The 12222-nt window shown below is 41.4% G+C and overlaps 1 protein-coding gene across 3 annotated transcripts in view; it reads right to left on the reverse strand.

The window, feature by feature from the left end:
* Window positions 1-10522: 10522 nt before the first annotated feature.
* Window positions 10523-12222, reverse strand: part of TMEM44 (transmembrane protein 44) — a 56407-nt gene continuing 54707 nt past the window's right edge. For all 3 annotated transcript variants that reach the window (XM_073578688.1, XM_073578689.1, XM_073578690.1), the window contains one exon: window positions 10523-11257. In XM_073578688.1, coding sequence (XP_073434789.1) covers window positions 11048-11257 — 210 coding nt within the window. In that variant the 3' untranslated portion in view covers window positions 10523-11047. The remainder of the gene's footprint in view (window positions 11258-12222) is intronic.

Here is a 12222-nt window from a genome sequence, read left to right on the forward strand (position 1 = left end):
CTGGTATGTGTGGCTCCCCCCCGCTGCTATCCTGGTATGCGTGGCTCCCCCCCGTTGCTGTCCTGGTATGCGGAGCTCCCCCCTCCCATCCTGGTATGCGTGCTTCATATTACAAAAAGAAAAAAAACAAACATCCTACTCACCCTCCAGCATACCCTGGCAGCACCTCGTTCCGGCTTCCAGCAGCTCTTCCTGTGCTGAGCGATCACGTGGCACCGCCCATTAAGGTAATGAATATTCCCTCCACGCCTATGGGAGTGGAGACGCATGCATATTCATTACCTTAATGAGTGTGCCAGGTGATCGCTCAGCATAGGAAGTGCTGCCGGAAGCCAGGACCAACGAGATGCTGCGAGGGCGTCAGGACCAACAAGATGCAGGGCACGCTGGAGGGTAAGCTTGAGGTCATCTGGAAGTCAGCGGCTGCCACTGTCCACGCTATAAGAGAAATAAATATTAATTTCTCTTTAGCAGCCCCGGCTCCTGCCTCTGTCACCCGCTGCTCCGCCTCCCCTTCTGGTACAATTGACTCTTGTATAAGCTGAGGGGCGGCGTTTTCAGCGCAAAAAAAATGTGCTGAAAAACTCGGTTTATACACGAGTATATACAGTATTATAAACTTGAGAAACACAGTCTCTAGTATAGCGATATAATGCTGAAGAGCAATTAGAATGGAATTCTAAGATCCTACTGATAGCTAACAAGACACAGATCGTGACTAGAGAGTAGCCATAATAGCACAGGTAACCAAGAGACAATATATAGCAGCATACTGACGTATTAGACCCAAATTATCATTTTCGGGCCAATATACCATGATGGCACCAAAAATCATGAAGAGATCCAGTATGAGAATAAAATATCAAATTTTTATTGAAAAAACATTAAAAATACTATAAAATTACAAAAATGCCCAGCGGGAGGCGCTCAAAACATTCATGCCATTAGTTATTATAGTCACACAGACAAATGTAAATCCTTGCACATAAGTAATTATAAATAATTTCCAACAAGAGTATAATATCTCTATAAACGTAGAAAATATTGACACCACAGTATTTAAAAAATATATTGAATATAAATCAGGCCTGATATATGTAGCTTAACCCCTTCCTGACATGAGACGTACTATCCCGTCCACGGTACCCGGGCCCGTATGACCGGGGACGGGATAGTACGTCTACCGCGATCAGCGGCGCCCACGTGGTGAGCGCCGCTGATCGCGGCCGGGTGTCAGCTGATTATCACAGCTGACACCCGGCACAATGTGTCAGGGGCGGTCACGGACCGCCCCCGACACATTAACCCCTTGCACACCGCGATCAAACGCGATCGCGGTGTACCGGGAGTTAAAGGGAAGCATCGGCAGGGAGGGGGCTCCCTCCGTGCTTCCCTGAGCCCCCCACGGCAGCGCAATGTGCAGCGCTGCTGCGGGGGACTCCTATCCTCCAGGCCCCCGAATCCAAGATGGCGACGGGGGCCTTCGGGGGCCTGGGGAAGCTGGCTTCCTCAGTGCCTGCAAAGCGCAGGCATGAGGAAGCCTTGTGCACTGCCTGTGACAGATTGCTGATCTGTCACAGTGATCTGTGATGTGACAGATCAGCGATCTGTCACAGGACAGTGATGTCCCACCTGGGACTATGTAATAAAGTAAAAAAAAATTTAAAAAAAAGTGTAAAAATAAATTTAAAAAAATCGCCAAATAAATTAGTAAAAAAAAAAAAAAATATTCCCCAATAAATTCATTTTTTTAAAATAATAAAAAAAAAAAACAATAAATGTACACATATTAGGTATCGCCGCGTCCGTAACGACCCGCCCTATAAAACTGTCCCATTAGTTAACCCCTTTAGCGAACCCCTTAAAAAATAAAAATAAAAAACGAAGCAAAAAATAATGATTTATTATCATACCGCCAAACAAAAAGTGCAATAACGCGAGATCAAAAAGACGCATATAAATATCCATGGTACCGCTGAAAACGTCATCTTGTCCCGCAAAAAACAAGCCGCCACACAGCATCATCAGCAAAAAAATAAAAAAGTTATAACTCGCAGAATAAAGCGATGCAAAAATAATTATTTTTTATATAAAATAGTTTTCATTGCATAAAACCGACAAAAACATAAAAAAACGACCTAAATGAGGTATCGCTGTAACCGTACTGACCCGAAGAATAAAAGCGCTTTATCAATTTTACCGCACGCGGAACGGTGTAAACGCATCCCCCCCAAAAGAAATTCATGAAACGCTGGTTTTTGTTCATTCTGCGTCCCAAAAATCGGAATAAAAAGCGATCAAAAAATTTCACGTGCCCGAAAATGGTACCAATAAAAACGTCAACTCGTCCCGCAAAAAATAAGACCCCACATGACTCGGTGGGTCAAAATACGGAAAAATTATAGCTCTCAATATGTGGTGATGCAAAAACTATTTTTACAATAAAAAGCGTCTTTTAGCGTGCGACAGCCGCCAAACATAAAAACCGCCATAAATAGTAAATCAAACCCCCCGTTATCACCCCTTTAGTTAGGGAAAAATAATAAAATAAAAAAAATGTATTTATTTCCATTTTTCCATTAGGGTTAGGGCTAGGGTTAGGGCTAGGGGTGTGTTGGGGTAGGGTTAGGTTAGGGTTAGGGCTAGGGTTAGGGTTAGGGCTAGGGTTAGGGTTAGGGCTAGGGCTAGGGCTAGGGTTAGGGCTAGGGTTAGGGCTAGGGTTAGGGCTAGGGTTAGGGGCGTGTTGGGGTTCGGGTTGGAGTTAGAATTGGGGGTTTCCACTGTTTGGGCACATCAGGGGCTCTCCAAATGCAACATGGCGTCTGATCTCAATTCCAGCCAATTCTGAGTTGAAAAAGTCAAATGGTGCTCCTTCCCTTCCAAGCTCTGCTATGCGCCCAAACAGTGTTTTACCCCCTCATGTAGGGTATCAGCCTACTCAGGACAAATTGCAAAACAATTTTTGGGGTCCAATTTCTCCTGTTACCCTTAGGAAAATAAAAAATTGGGGGCAAAAATATCATTTTTGTGGAAAAAAAATGATTTTTTTTATTTTCACGTCCGAGTGTTATAAACTTCTGTGAAGCACTTGGGGGTTCAAAGTGCTCACCACACATCTAGATAAGTTCCGTGGGGGGTCTAGTGTCCAAAATGGGGTCACTTGTGGGGAGTTTCAATAGTTTAGGTACATCAGGGGCTCTCCAAACGCACATGACAACCGCAGACCATTCCATCAAAGTCTGCGTTCCAAAACGTCACTGCTTCCCTTCCGAGCCCCGACGTGTGTCCATACAGTAGTTTTCTCCCACATATGGGGTGTCAGCGTACTCAGGACAAATTGGACAACAACTTTTGGGGTCCAATTTCTCCTGGTACCCTTGGGAAAATAAAAAAAATGGTGACTAAAAGATCATGTTTGTGGAAAAAATACGAATTTTTTATTTTCACGCCCGGGCGTTGTAAACTTCTGTGAAGCACTGGGGGGGTCAAAGTGCTCACCACACATCTAGATAAGTTCCTTGGGGGGTCTAGTTTACAAAATGGTGTCATTTGTGGGGGGTTTCCACTGTTTAGGTACATTAGGGGCTCTCCAAAGGCAACATGACACCCGCAGACCATTCCATCAAAGTCTGCATTCCAAAACGTCACTACTTCCCTTCCGAGCCCTGACGTGTGCCCATACAGTAGTTTTCTCCCACATATGGGGTAGCAGCGTACTCAGGACAAATTGGAAAACAACTTTTGGGGTCCAATTTCTCCTGGTACCCTTGGGAAAATAAAAAAAATGGTGACTAAAAGATCATGTTTGTGGAAAAAATACGAATTTTTTATTTTCACGCCCGGGCGTTGTAAACTTCTGTGAAGCACTGGGGGGGTCAAAGTGCTCACCACACATCTAGATAAGTTCCTTGGGGGGTCTAGTTTACAAAATGGTGTCATTTGTGGGGGGTTTCCACTGTTTAGGTACATTAGGGGCTCTCCAAAGGCAACATGACACCCGCAGACCATTCCATCAAAGTCTGCATTCCAAAACGTCACTACTTCCCTTCCGAGCCCTGACGTGTGCCCATACAGTAGTTTTCTCCCACATATGGGGTAGCAGCGTACTCAGGACAAATTGGAAAACAACTTTTGGGGTCCAATTTCTCCTGGTACCCTTGGGAAAATAAAAAAATGGTGACTAAAAGATCATGTTTGTGGAAAAAATACGAATTTTTTATTTTCACGCCCGGGCGTTGTAAACTTCTGTGAAGCACTGGGGGGGTCAAAGTGCTCACCACACATCTAGATAAGTTCCTTGGGGGGTCTAGTTTACAAAATGGTGTCATTTGTGGGGGGTTTCCACTGTTTAGGTACATTAGGGGCTCTCCAAAGGCAATATCACACCCGCAGACCATTCCATCAAAGTCTGCATTCCAAAACGTCACTACTTCCCTTCCGAGCCCCGACGTGTGCCCATACAGTAGTTTTCTCCCACATATGGGGTATCAGCATACTCAGGACAAATTGGACAACAACTTTTGGGGTCCAATTTCTCCTGGTACCCTTGGGAAAATAAAAAAATGGTGACTAAAAGATCATGTTTGTGGAAAAAATACGAATTTTTTATTTTCACGCCCGGGCGTTGTAAACTTCTGTGAAGCACTGGGGGGGTCAAAGTGCTCACCACACATCTAGATAAGTTCCTTGGGGGGTCTAGTTTACAAAATGGTGTCATTTGTGGGGGGTTTCCACTGTTTAGGTACATTAGGGGCTCTCCAAAGGCAATATCACACCCGCAGACCATTCCATCAAAGTCTGCATTCCAAAACGTCACTACTTCCCTTCCGAGCCCCGACGTGTGCCCATACAGTAGTTTTCTCCCACATATGGGGTATGAGCATACTCAGGACAAATTGGACAACAACTTTTGGGGTCCAATTTCTCCTGGTACCCTTGGGAAAATAAAAAAATGGTGACTAAAAGATCATGTTTGTGGAAAAAATACGAATTTTTTATTTTCACGCCCGGGCGTTGTAAACTTCTGTGAAGCACTGGGGGGGTCAAAGTGCTCACCACACATCTAGATAAGTTCCTTAGGGGGTCTAGTTTCCAAAATGGTGTCATTTGTGGGGGGTTCCACTGTTTTGGTACATCAGGAGTTTTCCAAACGCGACATGGTGTCCGATCTCAATTCCAGCCAAAAACGTCAAATGGCGCTGCTTCCCTTCCGAGCTCTGCCATGCCCCCAAATAGTGGTTTACCCCCACATGTGGGGTATCAGCGTACTCAGGACAAATTGCACAATAACTTTTAGGGTCCTGTTACCCTTGGAAAAATAAGAATTGAGGGTGAAAAGATCATTTTTGTGGAAAAAATATGATTTTTTAATTGTATGGCTTTATGTTATAAACTTCTGTGAAGCCCATGGGGGTTCAAAGTTCTCACCACACATCTAGATAAGTTCCTTAGGGTGTCTAGTTTCCAAAATGGTGTCATTTGTGGGGGGTTTCCACTGTTTTGGTACATCAGGGGTTTTCCAAACGCGACATGGTGTCCGATCTCAATTCCAGCCAAAAACGTCAAATGGCGCTGCTTCCCTTCCGAGCTCTGCCATGCGCCCAAATAGTGGTTTACCCCCACATGTGGGGTATCAGCGTACTCAGGACAAATTGCACAATAACTTTTAGGGTCCTGTTACCCTTGGAAAAATAAGAATTGAGGGTGAAAAGATCATTTTTGTTTAAAAAATATGATTTTTTAATTGTATGGCTTTATGTTATAAACTTCTGTAAAGCCCATGGGGGTTCAAAGTTCTCACCACACATCTAGATAAGTTCCTTAGGGGGTCTAGTTTCCAAAATGGTGTCATTTGTGGGGGGTTTCCACTGTTTTGGTACATCAGGGGTTTTCCAAACGCGACATGGTGTCCGATCTCAATTCCAGCCAAAAACGTCAAATGGCGCTGCTTCCCTTCCGAGCTCTGCCATGCGCCCAAATAGTGGTTTACCCCCACATGTGGGGTATCAGCGTACTCAGGACAAATTGCACAATAACTTTTAGGGTCCTGTTACCCTTGGGAAAATAAAAATTGGGGTGAAAAGATCATTTTTGTGGAAAAAATATGATTTTTTAATTGTACCGCTGTACGTTATAAACTTCTGTAAAGCCCTTGTGGGTTCAAAGTTCTCACCACATATCTAGATAAGTTCCTTGGGGGGTCTAGTTTCCAAAATGGGGTCACTTGTAGGGGGTTTCCACTGTTTAGGTACATCAGGGACTCTCCAAACGTGACATGGCGTCCAATCTGAATTCCAGCCAATTTTGCATTGAAAAAGTCAAACGGCGCTCCTTCCATTCTGAGCTCTGCCATGCGCCGAAACAGTCGTTCCCCCCCACATATCAGGTATCTGCGTACTCAGGACAAATTGCACAATAACTTTTGCAGTTCAATTTCTCCTGTTACCCTTGGTAAAATAAAAAAAATTGAACCTGAAGTATTTTTTTTATGAAAAAAAGTTAGATGTTCATTTTTTTTTAAATATTCAAAAAAATTCCTGTGACGCACCTAAAGGGTTAATAAACTTCTTGAATGTGGTTTTGAGCACCTTAAGGGGTGCAGTTTTTAGAATGGTGTCACTTTTGTGTATTTTCTATCATATAGACCCCTCAAAGTGGCTTCAAATGTGATGTGGTCCTAAAAATAAAATGGTGTTGTAAAAATGAGAAATCGCTGGTCAACTTTTAACCCTTATAACTTCCTAACAAAAAAAAATTTTGGTTCCAAAATTGTGCTGATGTAAAGTAAACATGTGGGAAATGTTAGTTATCAAGTTTTTTGTGTGCCTTATCTCTGTGATTTAAGGGCATAAAAATTCAAAGTTGGAAAATTGCGAAATTTTCAAAATTTTCGCCAAATTTCCGTTTTTCTCACAAATAAACGCAAGTTATTTGAATGAAATTTTACCACTAACATGAAGTACAATATGTCACGAGAAAACAATGTCAGAATCACCGGGATCCATGGAAGCGTTCGAGAGTTATGACCTCATAAAGGTACAGTGGTCAGAATTGTAAAAATTGGCCCGGTCATGAACGTGCAAACCACCCTTGGGGGTGAAGGGGTTAAAGGGGTTGTCCGGGCTTTTCACATAATCTAAGTACATATCTGGGCTGCAGAATGCTGACAATAAGTAATTTACCTTCTGTGGCCAGTTTGCAGGGTTTGCTAGATATCATCTCTTGCTTGTAAGAAAAACGTCCAGGGGTGTGTGTTCTGGCATTGAAATGAGAGCTGGTCATTTCCTCCTCACTAGTTTCACTTTCCATAGATCACTGTTCAACGTGTGTCTGGGGGAGGAGCAGCTGGGTGGTTCTGCTCTCTGCACTGAGGCTGCTAGAGGAGGAGGATTTGTTACTGTGTGAGGAGGGCTTGTTCATGTGGTCGGGGAGGGCCTGTTGCTATAGAGGGTGGGGTTGTTGCTATAGAGGGCATGTTTTTAGTAGAGTAGGAGGAAACAACCAGTTCTCATTTCAATGCCAGAACACACCCCCCCTGGACGTTTTTCTTACAAGCAAGAGATGATATCTAGCAAACCCTGCAAACTGGCCACAGAAGGTAAATTACTTATTGTCAGCATTCTGCAGCCCAGATATGCACCGAGATTATGTGAAAAGCCCAGACAACCCCTTTAATTAAATAACCTCAGTGTCAGAATAACTGAATATATCGTGACTGAAAAAATACAAAAATACTGTGTAGTACTAGAAACCCACACTAAATTGCACCTGTATGCTGCAGGTTAAAATAAATGACCTCAATATCAGCAAGATGAATAGTATCACAGCTGAAAAAGTGCTAGAGGTTTTCTGCATAAAGCCTCAAAGGTTCAACATTAAGGTTCAAAAAATACTGTGTGGAAATAATCTGTGACAACACTATTGCTGATATTGAGGTAATTTATTTTAACCTGTAGCATATATCAGACCGGGCCACGACCATTCAGGTGGAATTTAATGTGGGTTTCTAGTACTACACTGTATTTTGGCATTTTTTTCAATCACGATATATTCATTTATTTTGACACTGACGTTAATTAAGCTACATATATTGGGCCTGATTTATATTCAATATATTTTTTAAATACTGTGGTGTCAATATTTTCTACATTTATAGAGATATTATACTCTTGTTGGAAATTATTTATAATTACTTATGTGCAAGGATTCACATTTGTCTGTGTGACTAGAATAACTAATGGCATGAATGTTTTGAGCACCTCTCGCTGGGCATTTTTGTAATTTTATAGTATTTTTAATGTTTTTTCAATAAAATTTGATATTTTATTCTCATACTGGATCTCTTCATGATTTTTGGTGCTGTCATGGTATATTGGCCCGAAAATGTTTGTTTCTGATATTTTGAAGTGCCAGAATATATGTGGTCTTTGGACTAATTTCAAGTATATAGACCCAAATAATGTCAATGAGGAATTGAGGGCAGGTTTTGTAGGATTTAGAAAACCTTTCAAAATTTTAGCTTAAAAAAAAAAAAAATTTCATACCAGCTGCTACGCTACATCCAATTCACGTTCTTCATTATGAACTGACAAGTTCTGTAATCCTTGCTCGACTGACTTTGTTACCTTACAGCATAACCTGTTCCTATTCTTTAAAAACTGGGCCTTGCATAGTTTGGGAACAAAATCACGTGTAGCAACCCATCAATCCCTCACCTTTTCTTTTTATCATTGCCTGGGTCCCCCACCGGTTTTCCTCCTCCAACACCAATTGGCTACAGTGGTCACATGCCCTCCCCACAGGAACAATCAAAATGACCATTGAGGGACCTGGACAGTTCTACTTCATACCATTGTGGGATCAGCTGCAAGTATAGATATTTTCTGAGCTCTGTATTTGGGAATAAAATAGGTGTTTGCGGGACGTTTCAAAGGGAAAAATATGCATCTAATAATAGTGAAAATATTCATGTAGAAATTTTACATTGTACAAACGATTCCCCTGAAGGGCTGGTAGTTTAAAACTGTATATAAAATATAATATTTTTCTCCATATATCAATGGTGCAAGCAAACATAACACACTTTGGAAACCTGTTCTGTTGTCTGATTTAAAAGAATAGGACATAGTAAATTGATATATACATTTTTGGGAAAAGATTTAGTAAAACTTGTATTAAATTTAAGTCCCTTGGTTTTTTTTTTGTTTGAGTCCCATAGGTGGAATATAACTTTCTGATTGACAGCTCTCTCCAAGTTCTATCACTAGGTAGGGATGATTTAAATGAGTAGAAGATTAGTCAGAATTCATTTTTTCCCCACACTGTACGTTGGTCTATTCAGCTACTGCTCCTTAGCATGCAGCCCACAGCTAAAACTGCATGTGGAACAGGACAGGTTCCCTTTAATCCCTTCCCGACATTAGACGTAGTGGCACAGTACATGTCGCGTCCCCATGTAAGATATGGAAAATCGCCCAGATGGGAAAGGGTTAAATAGAAATGTACTTTCTCCACTTACCACATTCTTCTCTTCTCCCATGCCTGGCTACTGCACCATTGTATTACAGTTCAGGATCACTGCACTCACAGAAAAAGCTAAGAGTTCAAGCAGAGCCCCCACTCAAGAATCAGGTTAAACAGGGCTGAGCTGCAGAGGGATCTTTTATTTTCTGGATCAGCTTGGAAAAGTTGACAATTCTAGAGGTCTACAGAGGGGAAATCTGTATCATACAGGTGAAATTGTGGCCAGGACAAATATATTTCTCAAATACACAATGGCTTAAGAAGAGATAATAATCGTTAAGGTTCAAATGCGGACAGCTCATTGTGCACAATCATTAGGTAATGTAAATGGGGTGAATCACAGGATTATATGTCCAAAAAGGCTCATTCATCATGCATGAAGTAGTTTATGAGAGCAAAAAATTATCGTTGCCCTCTGATTGTGTGTGCTCATTCCATCATACAGCGAGCGATTATTTAGCAATTAGACAAATCGATATAAAAAATTTCTTTAAACAATTATGGTGATGTGTACAGACCAATTTTAACTGGTTAATAATCGGGAAGGAGTGTGCCAAAAGGTTTGTTTCCTGATTATAGGCGTATGTAAATAGGCCGGCAATCGGACAAATGAGCAAAACACTTGTTCATTGGCTAAGATGCTTTTTAAGCTTGCTTAAAAATAATAGCACTCAGCAGCACTTCGTCTCTTTTAATTTGGACACGTGCTATTGATAACATGGTGTTATATGTGTACAGAATGATCATTCAGTATGCATGGCGGTGCGGCTAGCCTATCTAAATCGGCCATTAAATGACTACAGATCGGCTTCCCCCGAGGAAGCCCATCATGCAAAACGCGCATCGGGGCTACGGTCTATGCATGTTTAGATCCGATATGTCAGTAGCTGTTAACTAGATCGGCTGACATGTAGCTCATCATCAGTCCTTTAAGCTCCTCTTTCATCTTGTACAGACTGTTTGTTCCAATCTCAACATTTATCATTTACACAATTATTGGTTCATTTAAATGGGTCTTTATTCTGAAAAACCACTAGGAATGACAAATATCTTATCAGTACAAAACCTGTCTTACAACACAGGACAACAGATCTTGTATGGGCACAAATGCCCATCGGAAGAATTCAACTTCATTTTTATAAACAAACAGAAAAAAAATTAATTGAATAAAACATTACAGTATGAGGAAGCAATACAAACTATTATATCTAATTTATATAGTTCCAAACTAAGTGAATTTCAAAGCATAAAAAATACATTGAGAAAATTCAGATTTTAAATAAAGTATACAAAAAAATATTTGTCTTCCCGTGGGAAAAAAAAAACCAAGAAGTAGTATGTGAGATATAAAAAAAAAAAAACTCCTGATGAAGTCACCAGCTTTCTTAATTTACCCACGTTACATTCCAGACGTTGTGTGTTCTGTGCAAACAGTTGACAATTATTGTAATGGGTAATGACTGGAGGAATGGAGTCAAAACATCCTTTTTCCGATGTTCAGTCAATTTTCTTTTTTTGTTTTCTTTCACCTTTGTTCTATTTTGGCCAGGTCCGCACATTGTGTGTTCTTGCTGCTTGTAGAGGACACTGGGTTTCTGAAACTCTGCCAGATGGTGGATGAGATTGGTTGTTCAGGAGTAATATTGATGGCTTTTAAGACACAGCTATCAGTGGGTTGGATACTTGGAAATTCTGAGTCCTTTCTCCAATTTTGATCCAAATCTTCAAAATCCCACTAAAAATTAAAATAAAGTAGCAGAAACACATTTAAATAGGACTGGATTTTCAATATTTTTACTAAACATACCCCTGTGAATGTTTTATTTTATCTTTATGCCCTTTTCCCTCTCAAGACATATACAGTATTTGGCAGATTCACTGCAGCAGTGGTCCTGGGCCACGGATCATAAGTGCACTGCCCCAAATTAAACCATGCTTCTTGATGGGGCTGTCATTACGACTGCAGGTCCCCCGTCCCGCTCCCTGGTCCTATTCTGCTTAAGTAAGTCACAGTTGAGGCATCTATATGCAGGCCAATGGGTACAGTGTCACCGGGGTGGGGAGAGTATATGATGAACGAACGGGGGGGGCTTGAAAGTGTAGAGGAAGAAGTCAGTGGGGCCAGGTCTGTAGGGAATATAGCTGTCCTGGGGAGAGTTGAGAGAGATGACCGCTCTTTCTCTTCTGTGGCTGCACAATACATCTTCTGCCTCCTGTAATGTACAAGCACCTCAGCAGTCGAGACAAGGTAGGGCTGACAGTAGGTCTCCAGTATACCATCATCCCTCTGGCTGCTGATGTTCAATGTCCAGACTTCCCCGCTGTACATTTATATGTACAGCTCACTATCTGTATATGTATTGTATGTGTATATGTATAGGTCAAGTGTCTGTATAAAGTGTATATATGTCTATGTGTAGATACAGTATAATGGGTATATGTACAGGTAATGTGTCTGCATAAAGTGTAATATACACAGCTCAAAAACTAAAAGAAATACTTAAACAATACAATGTAACTCCAAGTCAATCACACTTCTGTGAAATCAACCTGTTCAGTTATGATGCAACACAGATTGTGAATCAATTTCTCCTGCTGTTGTGCAAATGGAAGAGAACAGGTAGAACTTATAGGCAATTAGCAAGACAACCCCTATAAAGGAGTGGTTCTGTAGGGGGTGACCACAGGCCATTTCTCTGT

This window comes from Dendrobates tinctorius, unplaced genomic scaffold, assembly GCF_039654945.1.
Source record: "Dendrobates tinctorius isolate UK_male_01 unplaced genomic scaffold, ASM3965494v1 ptg000060l, whole genome shotgun sequence".
In the NCBI taxonomy this organism is placed as follows: Eukaryota; Metazoa; Chordata; class Amphibia; order Anura; family Dendrobatidae; genus Dendrobates; species Dendrobates tinctorius.